General features: G+C 40.9%; 2 protein-coding genes across 6 annotated transcripts in view; one reads left to right on the top strand and one right to left on the bottom strand.

The window, feature by feature from the left end:
* The window catches only part of RBKS (ribokinase), a 70802-nt gene extending 66597 nt beyond the window's left edge, over positions 1-4205 (bottom strand). The window contains exon 1 of one of the 3 annotated variants that reach the window (XM_075089117.1): positions 3992-4205. In XM_075089117.1, the coding sequence (XP_074945218.1) occupies positions 3992-4101 (110 nt within the window). In that variant the 5' untranslated portion in view covers positions 4102-4205. Of the gene's footprint in view, positions 1-2875; positions 3393-3991 lie in introns of those variants that run through there. The other 2 variants (XM_075089113.1, XM_075089114.1) reach the window with 2 other exon arrangements.
* The window catches only part of BABAM2 (BRISC and BRCA1 A complex member 2), a 174278-nt gene continuing 157587 nt past the window's right edge, over positions 2765-19455 (top strand). Inside the window, exons 1-2 of one of the 3 annotated variants that reach the window (XM_075089111.1) lie at positions 2765-2883; positions 6740-6899. In XM_075089111.1, coding sequence (XP_074945212.1) covers positions 6772-6899 — 128 coding nt within the window. In that variant the 5' untranslated portion in view covers positions 2765-2883; positions 6740-6771. Of the gene's footprint in view, positions 2884-3274; positions 3429-6734; positions 6900-19455 lie in introns of those variants that run through there. The other 2 variants (XM_075089112.1, XM_075089109.1) reach the window with 2 other exon arrangements.

The following is a 19455-nucleotide window of genomic DNA, read 5'->3' as shown; positions in this document are numbered from 1 at the left end:
CCATATGTCCAATGGTAGCTTGAAGCTTATCTTTCTGATTTTTGGTACCTTGCCTCCACAAACCTGGGAATGTTTACCATATAACGTCTGCCTCTCTGAGCTTCTAGGTTTCCAGACAGAGGGCCAAGATTGTATTCTAAAGGGCCAACGAGGTATTTTATCAGTTTGAGTTATAACCTAGCATTGTCTAGCTCTGGCCGAGTCGTAATCAATATGATTCTCTTCTAGGAAAGATAGACTTTAGTGTTGAGTGATTAATATGTGTATCAAACACAAGGTGTCCAAAAATTTGTCTGACCTCCTTTGTGTGACTCTTGTTCCAAACTTCTTCAGTCTCCTCCAAATGGGTGATAGACAGGCATTTAAAATTATCACTACCATCCATGCCTTTTACAGGGTGAAATATCAGCACAAATGACAAACAAACACCTGATGCTCTTTCATCCCTGCTGAAACGAACCGGAGCTTTAAACCTAGAATATACAGCCCCTCTAAATCCCAGATATAAAGGCAGTCAGGAAATTCCCTCCTGGTGTCAATCCTGATTCTAATCTGGCTGTTTTTACATTTAATAAAGCTTGCTTATTGCTCCCTATTTCATAGCTTTGCTCTCCACCTAGGTGCATTCCAGTCTAGTTTAGTACTTCCCAGTAATTTTACCAAGATTTTTGTAACACAGGATACATTTACTTTACGTCTGCATGGGTACTACATGGAGAGTTCAGTCAGATTAAACTCTTGCAAGCTAAATTTGAACCCACACTCTTTCTTATTTTATTAAATGCCTGAAGTCCTGTGCTAGTAACGGAAAGAATAAGGCTGTCCCTTCTTAGTTGAAGCAAATTACCTTATTGCTAATAAAAAGCCCTTTGCTGCTCCTTAAAGTAGAGGCTAATAATGGTGAGTCAGATACATTCTTGTGATAGCGTTTGTACAATGTAAGAAACCCTCTCAGCTGACTGAAAAGTGAAATGACTTTTCTTCAACCACTTAATCTCAGTGTAACAGCATCCATGGCTACAACCCATGGTTTAATCTCTGGTTACAATATGGCCAGTTAATACAGCTTCAACTAAATTACTGAATTTTTATCATATCAAACTTGCAGCCAAAAAAATGGGAGTTTTCTTTTTTGTTTGTTTAAGTGTCAAGAAAAAGTCCAAAGCTGTGGCTGTCAGCAGTGCTTAAACTGGTAGACAATTTTTTGGTGACTTTGTTTTCCCACATTTTAGCGAGACAGAAAAAGGAACGTCTCAAGGTTAGAGCACCATGTTTTATATTTCAGTATAACGTCACAAGCATCTGATAGCTCATTCACACATAACGTCAAGATCAGTTCTACAAGATCTTACTCTGACTTACAACTATTCGTCTTGGAAAGCTGCCAGTGTGTTCTGCAGATTACATAAAGCATTAAATCTTTCTGACACAGGTTCTATTATTTAAGGGTTTTCATCGTTTCTGCAACACATGTCTATGCCTAAACTGTACTTGCTCCTCAGCATATTCTTCTAATCATGTATTCTACACTTTCTTGACCCACAGGCTTTGATATAGTTGTCTCCTGATTCAGATTGAAGAAATGTGTTCTTTACTGCAGAATTCCCAGCAGGACAACAAGCTGATGCAGTCCAGATAAATATACTTTGAAATCCTATTTTAACCAAGTCTGCATATATAGTTTAAAAACAGATGTGTTTAAAATAGTGCAAATCAAAGACCGATTTGCAAGCTTACTGGGGCTGACAAGGTCAGACAGTTTAGGTTACTATTTGCATCGTCGCCAACTCTTGCAATTTTACTTGAATTCTTCTGATATTTAGTATTCACTATAAAACCCAGGCTGCTAGAACCAAGAGCTTTCATGAAGTTTTGTACTTTAACTTTTAAAAGAAGTTTCCCAACCTCACCTATGTACAAAACCCCAAAATGACAAGACTCAAATACCTCATTCTAAAAACAAAATGCCCAGCAAATGAATAAAAAGAAATTAAGGTATTCTTTTTAAAAAAGTATTTCCTAATTTAAAAAACAGCTTTAGGGTGCAAAGGTGCTAAATTTTTGAGGGTTTTGTACTTCCACTTCTTGATCTGTTTGGATATGAACAGCTTTGGAGGCCTGTTCTCTCTCTCTTCTTCCAAAGTGTCACGCAAACTGTTGTCTGCAAGTAATCAACATATCACCTACTTTTTCATGGAACTAACTTCAGTTGCTTTACAATATTAAGTTTTCTTTCTCACTTTTCTAGTGGAAACAAGTGCTTTGAACTGAAAACGTGTTACAGTTGACCAGCTTTATTTACCCTCATAAAATCGTTTCAAACTCCTCTGCTGATAAAGAGTATCAGAGTTCACGTTTTCCCACGCAGGTTACTATGAAATGCTCCTTTTCTGGCAAGGCTAACGCCGAGCCACCTAACACAGCTGTAAACACAAAGCCAAGTCTCTCTTCTCCCTAAAGTTACAGACAACTGATCAAAGCTCCAGCAGACAACACGTTCGAACTTCTCCCCGTTCCTACAGTCTTCTTTCTAAGTATTCTTTGCAGGGCTAACGTCACCCGGGCCCAGCCGCCCCCACCGGCGGCCCTGCTCCTCGCCTCGGTTCCCTCTGCCCAGGGCCGACAGCTCCGCGCCGGGCGCCAACCCTGCTTCTCCGCTCCCAGCCCGGGGACAGGCGACACCCGCTTTCCTCGGCCCAGGCCGCGAGGGGCGGGGTGCACCCGGCCCAGCCGGCCCCTGGGAGCCGCGAGCGGCCCCTGCCCCGCCCCGGGCACCATGGCGGCCTCCGCTCCCCTCACCTCGGGGCCCCTCCGCCCAGCGAGGGCAGGGAACCGGCCCCGCGGCGGGGCCTGCGGGAGTCCCCCCGGTACTAACCTGACCAGGTCGGTCATACAGGATCCCACAACCACCACCTCAGCGGCCATGGCACCACGGGACGGGGCGGACCCAAGTCCCACAACCCGGCCAAGGCGCTGCCCCGGGCCTTGGACCGCGGACCCGGCCTTTGCGCCAGGCCCCGCCGCCGCCGCCGCGGCTTCGCCCGTTGCCACAGGCGACGGAGGGGGAAGGCGGCGGCGGCTGCCGGCCCGCAGGGGCCTTAGGCCGCAAGGGGTGCCCCTAGCGAACGCCTGCCGGCACGGCCGCCCCCTCCCCGCCGCCCCTTCGCCCCCGCCCCGCTCCGGCCGCGGCCAAGCCGCAGCCCCACGCCCGAGCGGCGAGACGACCCGTCCAGGCACTGCGGCGGCCGCCAATGTCAAGGCCGGTGAAGACCCCTCCGGCCCGGGGAGCAGCGGCGGCGGCTGTGGTGGCGGGGGGGCGGAGGCGCGCACGCCGCGCGGCGGGAGCTGGGGCGCGCACGCCGGGCGCGGGTGGACGGGACGGGCGCGTGGCCGCGGCCGTTGCTAAGCGGGTGTTCCGGCCGCCGTAGGTATGGCGGGGCCCGGGACGGGCCGGGAGGGCCGGGCGGGAGCAGCGCCCCTGCCGGCCCCGGGGTTGCGGTGCGGCAGGCGGGCGGGCTGGCTGGCTGGCTGGCTTGTGCCCCGGCCCCTGCCCTCCCCTCCGCTAGCCCCAGGGCGCCCGGGGCGAGGGGGGACCCGGCGGCGGAGGCCGCAGGCCCGGCTCGGGAGGAGCTGGCCAGGAGGTGGCGCGGGGACCGATGCGGCCCAGGGCTACGGCACCGCCCGGCCCGCTCCCGGCCGCCGCGGCGGATCGGGGCGGGGCGGCAGGGCAGGCAGCGCCCCGGGTGGCGCCGGCACGTCCCCCGTCCCGGGGAGCCGGGCCGAGGCGGGGAGCCGTGAGCTGGCAGCCGGGGCCCGGCTGGGCGGGGAGCGCGGCCTCCCGTGGCAATGCTGAGGGAACGTGGGGGTTACCGGGGCGTCGCGGGCCGCCGTGCCCGGGGCGGGGTGGCAGGCGGGGGGCGTCTTCGGGCACAGTGGGCGGGAGGCGGCGGTGGTCGTGGGTCCCCCCTTTTCCCCACCCAAAGACACACACCTGTCACCGCCACCCTCACAGTGGAAACCACCAAACCAGGCTGCGTATAGCCGAGCCGGAGGGTTGGACAGGAGAGGTTCCCTCGCACCTGGAGGCTTCCATCGCCACATTCCCCTTTGTCCTCTCGCAGCCTCACTTACTGTCCATAATGCTGTGGCCGGGGGTAGAGGAGCAGAGCGCCTGGCCTTCCCGACGCTCGCTGGTGCCCCAAGCGCTGCCCGGAGTTTTACGGTTACTGTGAAGCGTATGTTACGCTTGCCTGAAGCCATAATGATAGGCTGCTGAATCTAAAAGGATTCAGCTATTAGTTTGTTTACTTCTCTCAAATGTTTTTTTTTCTGGAGGGAAACAGGCTAGGGAGTTTTGTTTTTGTTAATTCCCTTGAGTTTGTTTGTGTTCTGTTTCCAGTACTGTGGGAAAATTTAAGCTGGGGGAAAAAATATGTACATGAAAACTGAAACTTATGAAAATGATATTGTGTTATAGTTTGTGAAGACCTTTGTTTACAAAATAAATCAGTGAGTTTAATTGATAATGACCCTTTAAGTATTGTGTAACTGGCTTCTTACGTAGAAGGTACTGTGGAACTTAAAGAAGTGATGCAATAAAACCAGGAAAAATGCCTGACAGTAATTTACATCTTGTTTTGACAAGATCTGCATATTTTATGAACAAAAAGATAAGGAATCTCATCCTGCAGGTCATTTTGGAAGGTGCATCTGTTCAGCTTTGATCACCACCATGTATCTTTTATGGCTCACAATTCTACCCTCGTAGCACAGTCCCCTTAAAATATGTCATTATCAGAACCAATTTTGAGATCTTTGTGTATACCTCTGAGATTGCTAGAAGGATAGCTTGGGTTTCAACATGTTTTTCATGGTTTAAGAAGTTCTTACCTTCATCAGTCCAGCTGCCCCTCTGCTTGAAATTACTCTTCCCTTCAGCAGAGCTGGCAGACTGAAACTCGTGCCCTGTTTTAGCCATTCTTGTGCAAAGTATCATTTTGTTTAATTTTTATTAGCCGTTCAATCTAAGCTGTTGGACTTTGCATTTAACTAGACAAGTATGGGCTTGCATTCACATCTCTCGGGTCCTCTGAGGAAGAATAAATTTGAGTAGGCAGTAATTTTTGGTAACATACAGGAGGTAGCGTCTTCAGTTGCTGTAGGTGTTTGCTAAGGAAACTTAAGTTGTTGCCCATTGTCAGTTATGGCAAATCATATGTGTAAAGAGAATATGTTATATGTTAGGACACAGATATTTAGTCTTCAGCTTCTTTGCTGCCATAAAATGTAAGAACCAGGATATTAAAGATAATTACTGTTTTTAGGAAGTCTTACTTTATTGTCTTTTTGTTTGCCTTGAAGTGCCTGGTCTTTGCTTTATTCAGATATGTTCTGAATAGGTAAGATAAATACTCTCTTCTTGAACATTGCTTCATACTATTTTGGTATGAATGACTTTTCCAAGAGCAAAGTGTGTAACTTCAACGTCACTACCAGTTACAGGGAATTATCAGTTTCTACAATATCCGTTAGTTACCAACTAATGCTTCTTAACTGAGTGTTAGAAACAACAGGAAAATTGTAACTCTTGCCTTGTGGTGTTCACACTCTTTATAGAACGCTCGTTAATAGAGCAGTTCATATAGTGTTTTGTAAGGAGGTGAATACAGTAGATATTGGTGGTTTTCAATTAAATGGATGTTTTAAAAAAATATTTTCTAATGGTCAGAGTTTAAGTATGAGCTCTTCTGCTCTGCTTGTCAGTGGCACGTTTATGTTACCTTGAGTCATTTATGGCTTTGTTTTCTAAAACTGAAGTACTGTTAATTTTCAGATAGAAATCCATGCCTAAGAATATGATCAAATATGATAAGTTAGCATTTTAATAGGTTACGTGCCCTTCTTTTCTCCCACTTCTCCTACCACAGTCTGTTGTTGTCCGCATTCTTCAGCCTTTCTGTGGTGCAGTGCGTTAAAATGTGTGCATGCTCAGTTTCTGCATTTCAGCTAACAAGCAGCATGTTCTTGAAGTGTGCTAACTTAGCGGCCTAAATGATTTAGCATAAGGTCGCGCAATTGCAAGCACTTCTGAGAAAGCTGGGCTTAAAATGTGTGTACATCAGCTTCCTGATCTGTTTTGTGAATGAAGATGCCCTTCAAAACTTACGGTGAAAGAAAAGCAGTGTTAGCCTTTAAAAGGCATTGTGCAATGCTGTAAATAGCTACCTAATGAAGTAAGGTAAGAGTAATACTAATTATGGTTACACTAGTGGTATTAGAAATTACAAATGAGAATACAGAGAGAGAATCAAACCCTTGGTTCCATCGCAATCAGTAATGTAAGTCCCATTGATTTCAGTGGAAGCAGAACAAATGTGGCTTGTCAATTATAGACTCCTAATGGAAATGCTCACAAGAAGGGCTAGGCTGTGAAGTGTCAGAATGGCCCACAATTTTATTTCTCTTTCTCATAGGGATAGGATCTTAATTAAAAGAGCCTAGTATATAAGTCTGGTTTTATGTTGACATGGAATAAACAGGCTTCACTGAATGTTGCAGAGCTAGGAGAAGAAAGATTACCTGTGTTTAGTTTTTCTTTATAAACCTGCACATACTTCAGTTACTCTACATTCCTGTCGTTTGCATGCTTAGCTTTTTTCCGTTAATGTTTGCAGAGTGCATGTGAATTTACCTCAAATAAGTAGGATTTTTTTTTATTCCTCCCCCCATCCCTGTGCAGCTCAAGACAAAAGGAAAGAGGAACATACTAAAATGTCACCTGAAGTTGCCTTGAACAGAATTTCTCCAGCACTCTCACCCTTCATTTCCAGTGTGGTCAGAAATGGAAAAGTAGGACTGGATGCTACTAATTGTTTACGGATTACAGACTTGAAATCTGGGTAAGTGAGTTCCTCAACCAAAAAGAATACTCAACCCCTCACAATTACGATGTCTTTTCAGGACCAGATTTTAGTAGGCTTGTGTGTATTTAAGCTTTTCCAATATATCTGGAGCTGACATACTAGCTAGATTATTTTTTGTTTTACTACCATTTTTTAGTTTGGGAGACTTAATTTGTCATATTGTTGGCAATAATAATCTCGTTAAAACACTTTTATCGCTGCCACTTGATAGTGCTGTTTTTCAGCAGTGAGATAGTTATAAACACATTTTCCTGTTGTTTATCACTTGCTTACTGGATCTTTTCTGTAAATTAAAAACTTGGAGATAAATTGGTGTGACCTTACCTGTAGTCATGAATATGCTAAATAAGAAAAAAAAATATTAACCTTTATCAAGGAAATCCCTCAAGATAAGTACATCAAGTGGCTGCAGGGCCAAATGTTTGAAATTGGCCAGCCTACTCCTTTTATTTTTAATTCCAGAAGGGTTCATGATGGTTTTCACATAGTAATAAAGTTTGGGATCTGCATGTACTCAAGGGACTCTGGTGTGTAACCTCTGTGAATAATACATGGGGGAAGTGAAATGCTAAAAGTAGCGTTTATTTTAGGCATTGTGCAGAGAGGGGAGACTCCCAAGGTGGCCGATAAAAGAATACTTAAGATGAGACATGTCAGAAATGCCTTTATTCTTTTTAGAGTTGGGCATCTAAAGGCATCCCCAATTCAGGTATTTGATACTGGAGTTGAGCGCCTGAAATTACTTTAGCTTAAGGTGTCTAAATCACTGCTTTTGTGCTTTGTGTGTAATTTTGAATGATAGCATAAGCCAATAGATCTTGAGAACCACCATAAACCATTGTTGTTTAAAATTTAGTTCTGCTGAAAACTGTTTTTAATATGCTTCTGTAGGCTACTTTATTACGGTTTATGGAGAGTTTGGGAGGTACTCTTCTGGTAATTACAATGCCTTCTCAAGGGGGTGGTGTGAATTCTAGGGTTAGTTTGAAAGGAACCATTCTGTCCCATTCCTGCTGTGACAGACTACAGGCTTACTTGGAGGTCTGAGGAGCTGTCACTTTGTTATTAGTGTTGTCTGGCTTCGCATTTAGGCTTGCAAATTATGTGAGACAGGCTGAACAGTTATGTATCTGCTGCCATCATTTCACGCTAGACCTTGCTTTCTCTTGAGCTAGTTTTCTAGGAAGGCTGAGGTGGGAGCTATCTTACATTTCTCCTGTTGAATCTGTGAGAAGGAAATACACAAAAAGGTAGAGAGAAAACACAAGGTGTAGTCTGGTGGTGAAGGTATCAGCTTGCCTGGAGGTAGATGAGGATTTTGCTTTCTGCCCACTGAATTCTTATGCTGCCTGCCTTTAAAATAAAGATTAAAATAATACAAAATTATGTTTTCTGGCTGACCCTTTCCAGAGGTATTTTTAATAAGTGTCTAAAGTTTTCGGCCAGTGATCTTACCGAGAAGATCTTGAATTTGCTTTGATAAATCCTGAAACTTTTCCAAGAGTTTATTCTTGAAAATAATAAAAGCTGCCCCCAATATCCCCTGTCACCCAAACCCAGCGATTCAAATTGTATAGTAACTGTGCTGAACATGGAGTCTACCACACAAGTACAGCCCCTGACAGAGGTTGTCCTGCATGCAAGTGCTAGCAATATTTTTTTTTGTTCTTGTTCTGGAACATAGAAAAGAACCTAATTCTTTGCACTGAGGCTTTTTTTATGGCTTGAGCTTATTAGGAGCTGGAGTTGGGATAATTTTGAGAATTAGATTGAAAGTTATTTTTAAGTTTTTGGTTTTTTTTTTTACAAATAAGTTTCTTAAAACCATTATTCCAAACAGGATTTATTAGCAGCTGCTTGGAATTTTTTTGAAATGTAAATGTCACATATGTGGGTTTTTTGGAAAGATTTTTGTTGTTTTACACAGCAGTGTGGAAATACAAAGTTCCCTGTGATGTAGTGCTTTATGATGTTGCTGAACAGGTAAACAGTGTAAAATTACTTAAGGTAAGATGGGTGCATCACAGAATTACAGAGAAGTCCCTTCCATAACTCAAGATCTAGTTCAGTGGCCTTTCACCTTTGATATAGGAGCCTTTGGGACTCTACAGACTGTTTTTGAGAGGCCCATGTCAGTTGATCAATAACGAAATCCCTAACCCACCATATTGTCAGTAGATTTAAAATGTTGCTGGATACTGCCTCTGAAGGAAGACTTTGTAGGGCTTGAATCCTAAAATGGATTGAAAACCATTGGTCTGCTCTCCTCCCCTATCCCCACATCATGAGATTATTCAAACCTCTGTGTACTTGCACTTTCATTAAGCTTTTTTAAAGAGAGAAATGATGATGCAGAGGAAATACTGGGCAGAGGCAAATGTAGGTGATACCCGCATGAAGAAATAGAACTATAAGGACATAGCGGTTGGACATAAACAGGAGGAAAATGAGGAGGAGGGTTGTTGAAGTAATGGGGATGAGGATTAGGACATAAGTTGCAAAGCTCCCTTTGCTTTCAGTGGGGCTGAATCAGGCTTTAAACTTAGAAAGTGAAACAGGGAGGTGAGGAAGAGGTGCTAGATTAAATGTTTGAAGTTAAATAAAAAAGCAGTTCTTGATCTCAAATGAATATGACCATTTATAAGTACTATCAGTTCAGAAACTTTGCTTTTGAATAGTGATTGTACGTTTATTGATGCAGGAAAGGTGTCCAGCTTGAGTTTATTACAGAACGCGCGCATATTATGCTTTAACTGGTGTGTTGTATGGAAGATTTTTAAGAATTAAAAAAAAGCGCAATTTTAAGATAACCTTTAACATGTTAAAATACTTAAGGTTATCATCTCAATAGCTATTACTAACTTTGAAAACAAGCATCTGGAAGCTTCTGGGTCAAGGAGAGGAGCTGCACAGCTGCTCCACTGTCACGTACCACACTGTTACTCTGATAGAAAATTAGGGGTTACTGTAGTTGCTTTGTTTCCCCGACAAAGCAGTGCTTTACAATGTTTAACAAAACAAAATGTACAAACTGAAGATCCATCCATTCTCCTTTCTTAGATTTTAGAAACTGGATCTGTGGTTAACAGGAAACAATGGTAACATATTGAATGCAGGAATGTCTCCAAGTCCTTGCTTATTCAGAACCTTGGTTTTGCCATTTTCAACTCAAAAGCGGAAGAACTTTCCCTCTTATTTCACCAGTGTGAGATCAAGTTCCAGGTTTATAGCCTCTCATGTCAGCCAATTTTGATTTGTAAATGGCAAGCATATTAAGCCTTCAGTTGTTTGAAAAGTCAATCCATATGCCGGATGGATTTAGTAAGGAACTTATTGTGCACTTGTTCTAACTTATTGCTAAGATTGACTACTTAGTTTTGTTGTGTTTTAAATGCTGTATTGAAGAGCTGATGTTAGGTTAAAAGCATGAAGTATGCTGATATGTTAATTTACTTTGCTTGCAAGTGTGGGAGGGAAATATGTCATAGTAAGGAAATCCTATTGTTTTGCAGTCTTTGAGTATGTAAATGTTTTATAATGATATGTTGCAGTTCCATAATGACTGTGTGTTTTACAAACTTATTACACAGTACAGGTCTCATCAGAGACTTACATACATTTACATCTATGAGTAGGACCTTCAGGATCAAATCCTATTAATAGGAATTATATGGCCACGGCTGATGCAGAGTGAGCAATGAAATGTGAGTACCCCTGAACTGAGGTCAGTAACGGGGCATGACAAGAAAGAAGGAAACTCTTCAGTAGAAATAGTAATAAAAAAAGTTAGATGGCCCAGCCTGTAGAGCTGTTATCTTCTTTCTTGTAAAACGGACTCTACAGTGAATAAAAATAGAACCTGAGTGTTAGGTCACATCTGAAATGTAGCACCTTTAGCAGCCTTGATCCTGGTGATAAGAAAACCCCGGCAAGCATCTCTGTTGCATTAATAAAAGATGTTCTTTTTGATGACAGAGTGGATCAAAGCATTTTAACTCTTGCGTAGGGTATTACCATGTTCTAGACCTGAAGAAAATACTGCTGCCAATTGAGTCAATGCCATATGTTGTATCATTCAGTTAATCTCCAGTGGTGTCTCTTTGAAATAATGACCCATCTTAATGAGATATTAAAATCTACTCATAATCAGCTGAATTGTGGCTAAGGCATTTTTCTTAGCTTTTATACGTATAAACATGGGAAAGATGTTGAATAGGGAAAAGTTATTATTAGGTAGATTTAGAAATACAGGACCTTTTCCAATGGGAAGGGTGTTTAATTATTGTGTAACGTAGAATCCAATTATTTAAGAGGGTGCTTCTTTTCCTATTGTGTGTTACAATAGTGAAAAAACATATCTGTGGTGGTCATTGCCTTTGAGAACTCTTTTTTTTTTTTTCCCCCTACAGCTGTTCATGAGGACCTATGCATGCTTGAGTTTCAAATTATGCTGCAAGCCTATTCTTACTCAACAAATTTTATTTTGTTTTTTAAATGACTTTGTTGTGTTGCACCAGGCAGAATTTCAAAATGAATACAGGGATTTAAAGGTGCATATATTAAGATTTTGTTTTTCTTAGATATCCACTCGTAACAAAATTTTAAATTTCGTACTTGTTTGGATATACTATACCATATTTATGAGGAGATGAATTGTGGAATTTTTATGTGACTGGTTTGTAGTATGCCGTATTACTATGTTGTTCTTTGCACCTGTTTGATTCGCTATTGATTTCTGCCTCTTTGCTTGATATTGAGCTATGTTTACAATTAGTTATGTTCCTGAAAGAAGTCTATATGAAGAGTGGTCAAAAGAATGTAGTGCTCTCTGGAGTAGATTTTAACATACAAATTTACTATCAAGCTGTAACAAGACATTTATAACTTTACTGCCCTGCTTCCTAGTGAGCAGTGATGATTTACTTTTTTGTGTTATCAAGTAGACTGCAATATGCTTTGGTATTTCCTTTTCTCTTGGGCATTTCCCTTTTTAAAGTAAATATGCATTTTGTGTGAGTATTTAATGAAATAATGTTTTTTAACTGAAATACAATTAAAATACTGTAGCGGTTATTTAAAGCTTTTGCTTGATCTTTTGCTTTTGATTAATTTAAATTGAAAGATTCTACTTCAGTTATGTGAGGAAAGTTCAAATTCCATCATTCACATTGATATTTATGGGTAGGTTTTATAACATGCATTTTGTTTATGTATGAAGCTTAATGAGTCTGACTCTTCTGAACACAATTACTAGGAAGAGGTGTTTTAAAAAATAGTTATGTGCTGAGTAAAATGTATACTTGAAAGTATGTGGCAGTTTCCAGGAGAGGTATGGTCTTACGAGTCCTTTTCTGTTATGGTGGATAAGTCTTAAACTATTACTTTTGTGCAGAGTAGGTCATTTCATTCCAGTTACTTATAACAAATACGTTTCTTCACTACAAAAAATCTTATTTCTAGTAGCTTGTTGTCACTCAAGCAAAATTTAACAGGCTGAAGCTCTGATGGAACAATGCGAGAAAGTTGTCGCTTTGGAGCAGCAACTGGAACTTCAAACAGCAATTTTTCTTGCTGGTCCAAGACGACTGACTGTCTCCAAGATTGCTCTCTCCTGCATTTGTTTCTGAATGTTGAAAAAACAAAGGCAAAATGTCCGCCTGATAAAGGTCTAACTGTAGTGCATACATTGGTAATGGTTTTGTAAATATTCTCCACAAAGTTTGGCATACGTTCTACACCAATTTTAAACAAGGTGCTTGAAGTTGTTCAGAAAAAAAAGTATGTGTTTGTCAGTTTCAAGTGCTATGAGTAAAGAAAGGGTTTTTAAAAAGGAAGGGTAGCATTAGATAACTGTGGTATCTTGGGTTCTAGTTTGAAAGACTATGTTCTCCCAAGATGCGTTCAATTTAAATACTGCACAGTATGTCTCTGGTATTTTTAGACAGGGATAGTGAGTGACTTCCTCTTGTCTGACCTTGAAAAAACTGAATATAATATCTACCAGTTTTATGCTTTAATAAAAATGAGAAGAAACTATTTGATAAGGTGTCAGCTGTTTCTTTTCTGATTTGTTTAAAGAGAGCATCACGTGATGTAGTACTAATATATATGCCAAATGCTGTTGGAAAGATGTACCTTAGCAAGGTATTTAAATCTATGTTTTGGCTATTACCTTAGCAACTCACTGAACACTTCTTGAAAGCCAGGGTTTACGTTAATATATTGTAGGTCTCTGTCCAGGACTTCCTGCTATTGTAGTAGATGTCTATCTTATTTCTTTGCATTGTGCATTACCGCAGGAGAAAAAAATTCCTGAGACTTTATTTTTTTGTGTAAAGATAGCTAAAAATCTAGTAATTGGGTGTCTGGTCCAATTTATCCTCCTTTTCCAAACCCTTGCATTACACAGATGCACCATTTGTTTAATGTAAGCTGGACAGATCTCTCTCATACCATGGATCTTGGATGCATATTATATTTCACCAGAAGCTGAGAACAACTGGCTGTTAATTTTTTATTATTCTGCTGAGTAGAGGACAATATGTTGCTGGGTATCTGGTTGGTACTTCCAGCCTTAAGTATGCAATTACACTTCATATATGCCTGACTCTCTCATATGCATATACACATACATGGTATAACATTAAATAGCTGATGTACATGTGTAATGTAGCCGAAGCAAAAGACTATGCATTTGTGTTTTAGCCTGTTTGTTGCAGTCATTGTCTGATTAGTTTAGGGGCTTTAACAGCGTAGGAGGTGATCAGAGGCTTGATCTTGATAGACTAGTATGCAACAGTGTTGAAGATCAGATTTGGCCATGATATATCACAGCCAACAGAAATCAGCGGGAATATTTCTGTAAACTACTTCACAGAATCACGGAATGGCAGGGGTTGGAAGGGGCCTCTGGAGATCATCTTGTCCAATCCCCCTGTTTGAGCAGGGACACATAGAGCAGGGGGCACAGGAACGTGTCCAGGTGGGTGTTGAATGTCTCCAGGGAAGGAGACTCCACAACCTCCCTGGGCAGCCTGTTCCACTGCTCTGTCACCCTCACAGGAAAGAAGTTTATTCTCATATTGAGGTGGAACTTCCTGTGTTCCAGCTTGAGCCCATTGCCCCTTGTCCTGTCACTGGGCACTACTGAAAAGAGCCCAGTCCCACCATCCTGACACCCACCCTTTAGATATTTATAGGTATTTATGAAATCCCCCCTCAGTCTCCTCTTCTCCAGGCTGAACAAACCCAAGTCTCTCATCCTTTCCTCATAAGGGAGATGCTCCAGCTCCCTGATCATCTTGGTAGCTCTCCGCTGGACTTGCTCGAGCAGTTCTGTGTCCTTCTTAAAGTGGGGGGCCCAAAACTGGACACAGTGCTCCAAATGTGGTCTTACCAGGGCAGAGTAGAGGGGGAGGATAACCTCTCTCAATCTGCTGGCCACACTCCTTTTAATGCATCCCAGGATACCACTGGCCTTCTTGGCCACAAGGGCACATTGTTGGTTCATGGTCACCTTGCTGTCCACCAGCACTCTCAGGTCCTTCTCAACAGAGCTGGTTTCCAGTAGTTCAGCCCCCAGCCTGTACTGGTGCATGGGGTTGTTTCTCCTCAGGTGCAGGACCTTGCACTTGCATTACTTCTGTGCGTCAGTAATAATAAAGGAAGCAAACCGCTCATTTTTGAAAACAGAATTGGTAAACTATTTTCTAACTGCACGGTCATTCTCTAACAGTGTGGGAGTCCAAAAGCTGTACAGGCCTTTTCTTATAATGTATTGATCACTATGTAAGCCTGTGTAAAAATTTTCAAAGGGAAGTTTCATTGTCATAAGAGTCTCTTGTTGGCATTTAGGATGACATCTCCATATTGCTGCCCTTTTAAATGCACCCTTATAAATGCTTTGGGATTTCTTGAACCATCAGTCATGCTGCTCTTTCTTCTGACTGATGGAGAAATGAATTTTTCTGACTGCTCGGATAACTTGAAGCAACTGTTATCAAACTAGAAGTGAGCATCCGAAAAAAATACTTAAGAGCTGTATGTATAAGTGAACTGAGTTTTGTTTGCTCTTGAAACTGGTATTTTTATTGAAGATACTGAATTCAGTCCTTGAGGTAAAGGTAAACCTCCTAAGTAATCCACAGAAAAGTAAAAGTTGATAAAAGGGAACACATTTATTTTACCTTTCCTGAGAGAAGGGAATTGGTATGTCTGAGGCAAACCACTCTGCAGTGTAGGCCACAGGTTCCTTTCTTTGTAACCTGTGGTATATGGCTGAAAGAATAAAATTAGACCACTAGGTCTGAGTATTTTTATTATTGTAAGATAAAAGAATCCCAAATGAAATTGAGTTAATCAAAGGAAATTACAGAATTCCATTATGGAAAAGAGGTAAAAACCACCCAATATAAAAACCTCTCAAGTTATGTTTTTGTAAAAACCCCCAGGTTCCTATGCATCACTGAAATAATATTTTTAAACCAAAAATGTGTTGCTCTGTTTTGGATGGTCAGTTCTTTGTTCACTAGAAAAATTTGTTTGGCTTTTGAAAGAAATGTCTCCCACTTTACATTATTTCTTCCTCTGTTTTCTACCTCCTCCTCTTCTAGAATGTTGTTTTCAATCTTTTGAGTAAAAGTTGGTTTACAGATTGTGCACTTGAGCCATGAATTTTTTGTTGTTTTGGAGGGGGGGGAACAATACAATGTTTCATGTTCTTTGTTAAGTATTCTTTTGTAATGAGAATTTTTTGAACTAGTAGATGGTTGACTATCTGTCCTGTTTTTCAGACATCTATAAATCTTAGTCATAAGCCTTAATTTAAACTCTGGAGAAGTGATACAATTTCAGGCCAACTTCAAACCATTTACAGGCAATGAAGATACTTGAGTCACTTCCTTGGAGATTTTGAGTGGTATTATATCTTTCATGTGACTTTTGATGTTTTAGTTTTAACCTGTTGCACCTAGGCAAAATTCAGTTTTATTAGATAGATGCAGGAGAGGTGTGGCATTGGCACTGGCATTAAGACAGGTCAAGGCATTTGCAGTGGGTTGGAGACACAAAGTTGTAGGAACTTCGGGTAGACTGGGCTCTCTTTTCCCTGGGATCAAAAGGTGTCTCTGCTCATGAGCAGCCTTGTCCTTGTGGGAGGTCCTACCTGTTCTTCTGTGCCTGTGAGGCTGCTAAGTGATGAGCCAGGTCTAGCTCCTACTGTGATGCTGGGAGAAAGCAGTGAACTGGATTGTGAGGGCAAGGACAAATATTTCCAGGGGAGATTTTTTAACTGTCACCAAGAGGAGGGTACATGGAACTGCTTTCTTTAGGTATAGTTAGATGTGACCATGGAGAAAGCGATGACTAATCTTATGCTTTATGATGTAGCCTTGAAAATAGTATTAGCACAATTGAGGTGGCTGTGAACTGTGGGAATTAATGTGAGAATGAGAAGTTGGAGAAAAACAGGGAAAGGTGAGAGGTTCTTTAGCCAGACTTCCTGGAGAAGATGTAACATGCAGCTGTGTGGGTCTTGTTTTCTGCAGGTGTGGTTCCACAGGGTGATCGGTTGTAATTTTGTATATGATTTTAGGATTTTCCTGTCTTTTTAGTCTGTTGCATATCTTTAATGTTGTAATTAATCTAAAATAATGCTAGAAATAGGAGAATTATTATAATAATAAATGATGTTTTCAGTTGGGTGTCATCCTTTCATAGGCTTTCTACTGTGTCTCCAGTTCTGCAGTATTTTATATGAACATACGCGGTTTGATGTTACCTTTCTGAATCTATGTGCAACTGAAAGCTATGGAGTTAATGTTCAAAATGTGGTGATCTTTGCTTGGTCTAACTTTCTTACCCAAAGAACTGAATTTGTGGTTGTCATATTAACATTAATTTCTTCTGAGAGTTTAGAAAATCAAATCATTAGAGATCCGTGACCAGAAAGCTCTAAAAATCTGCAATTAGGAGAAAACTTTAAAAGTAATGTGAACGACATACGATCACTGGACTCCTCCTAATATTGTTTAGTTGGTTTGTTAAAGGAGGAAAATACATAAACATGGGCTATGCTTTTAGTCCTTTTGTTTTTCCCGATCGCAACTCATTGCATTTTCCAATAAACTAAACAGTTCTGTGGTTTGAAACAAATTACTTATTCCAAAGTCGGAAAATAAGTTGGAAGTCTTTATGGCTACTACAGGTGGTGTTGGGAGCAATGCTAAATGTCTTATTAAAACTTACGTTTATAGTACCTTAGCTTTTGTGACTTTTTGTATAAATACGTTCTTTCTGTGAACACCGAAAGGATCTGAAACTCCAGGTGGTAGACTGTAATTTCATACTTGGTGAAGAATAGTTCTCTTTTAGAGTAATGTAAAAGCAAAAATGTTCCTTGTCTGACTTTTTTTTCCTTTCTTCAGAAATTGAATTCACATTAGTGAACAGTAGAAGTAGAACATGAGAGATTATTAGGTTCTAACTCATTACAAAGTAACATATAATCAAATGGAAGTTGTGAAAATATGAAACAGGACTTTGAATCTGACAGGAGGGGAAGGAGGTGAAGTAAATCCAAAGGATGCACCTGCCACTCCCTCATACTCCTTTCTAAAACTTTGCTAATGAATTCCAAGATTGGGGCTATAGCTGGTCTTAAAGTACACTGAAGTAGTGCCTTTTCCTTGCCTGAATGTGTGACAGAAAGGTAGTTCATGATACTGTGAATTCAGTAGTTTATTTAGCAAAACATAGTCTACTGGAGCATGCATTGTGAGTGTTATCCTACTGCAGTTTTCCTGTTTCTGTCCATTTTTCAATCCTTCATTAAAATTTCCATTTTCCATTTTTTGTTTCTATTTTTTTATTTTGAGGATTATTTCCACTATGTGTAGTTTTTAAGGTGAGCTACAGGCAATTAGCTCTATAAAAGATCTTGCTTAAAAAGGTAATCAGTTTGATTATAAAAGATGTCTCTAAAGCATATTTGTAAAGCATGTTTTGTTGAAAACTTCCCTTTGTTAGTTGTTAATTATTTTTCTTAATTTGTATCATAATTAGCTCCTTGAGACCCAATAATAATGAGCTCCCACCCTAAACTGCAGGGATTTTACAAATGGAAACTTTTGAGATAGTCTATTCTTCTGAGCTATTTTTTTCAAATATGCTTGTAAGTATATTAGATGTGGTGCTGGTTATCAGCTCTGTGTTGATATGCCTTTTTGTGGTGACCCTTTCCAGCCCATCCTACTATTGTGACTGGAAAAGAGCTGTCCTAAAATCAGCCTTCCTAGGCTAAATGAACAGGGGGAAAAAAAAGAAAATCAGTCATGTGGGGTTTGTATGTACTTCATTTGATGTAGAAGTTCTCTGAGATGTTTGGAAATATATAAGTGTGCTTCCTCTGTTTCCCCCATAGAGGCTGGGCTGAATGTCTGCCTCCAGCAGAGTCACTGTACTTTAGGAGATTAGAGGAGACCTGCCGCAAGATCAGGGGAGATGTGCAAGAGATTTGCAGTTCTAGAAGTAGGCCCAGAGCACTCCCCACCTCACATTAAGTAAAGCTACATTTTCTGTTAAGATACAGCTGCTATGTTTGTTTTACTAATAACTGTAGTAATTAGATGCTTTTGTGTAGTGTTCCTAGTGAAAGCAGGTTGCTGGCAGCTGATTTAATTTTAAATAGTTATTTGAACTTCACTTTTTAAAAATGCAAATCTGCCGGTGGGTGCAGACGGAAAGTGAGGGGTTGTTTTCATAGGGTATGTGTTCTGCCTAGCATCCCACTCCTTTCTAAAAGTTCCAATTAGTACGATGAAATTCATACAAGAAAACGTAGATGTGTACGTATAGGAAAATCAGCTCTTAAATGAAGGTTTTGTTGGGAATATAGTTGACACAGCTGGAGACACCTTGGAATTTTCCAGTTGATAACTATGGTTTGAAATGCTGTTGCTATTATGGAATATCGTTCATACTAACAGGATTCAAAAACATCATCATCATCTGTATTGCAATACCAAAAGTATTCGGAAGGCTACTTTGAAAGTAGTTGGAAGAAACCAGCTAGGATACAAATGAGTTTTATGAAAGCAGTGGGTTTTATCTAATGGAAAGTTCTTAGGAATAATTATGAATCAGTTTTCAGATTTTAATATTTTAATTAAAATATATATGTAAGATGCAATCACTCTAAATGTAACTGGATTTTTATTTCCCAAAAGCAGTGCTGTGCGTCTTTATTTTTTTTAAGTGCAAGTCCATCTCTCGCATATGTATAATACATATATTTGTCTAAAGAAGGGGAACTGAAAATTGGTCAGCTAGACTCTCTCCCATTTCAACTTTTGCCTGATTGACAGAATTTTGGTTGGATCTGTTGGTTTTCAGTGGCAGCTGCTTGGTACTCCTCTTGTGTATTTGCAGGCCTCTGGGAGCCTGTAAAGCTTTGTGCGCCGCTGCAGGGAGCTGCAGTATGATACAGGTTTTCATCATAAGTGTCAGCTCTCGAAAATGTGATTTTCACCATTTT

This window comes from Phalacrocorax aristotelis, chromosome 3, assembly GCF_949628215.1.
Source record: "Phalacrocorax aristotelis chromosome 3, bGulAri2.1, whole genome shotgun sequence".
NCBI lineage: Eukaryota > Metazoa > Chordata > Aves > Suliformes > Phalacrocoracidae > Phalacrocorax > Phalacrocorax aristotelis.
The sequence above is the reverse complement of the archived record's forward strand: the minus strand, read 5'-3'. Positions and strand labels throughout refer to the sequence as shown.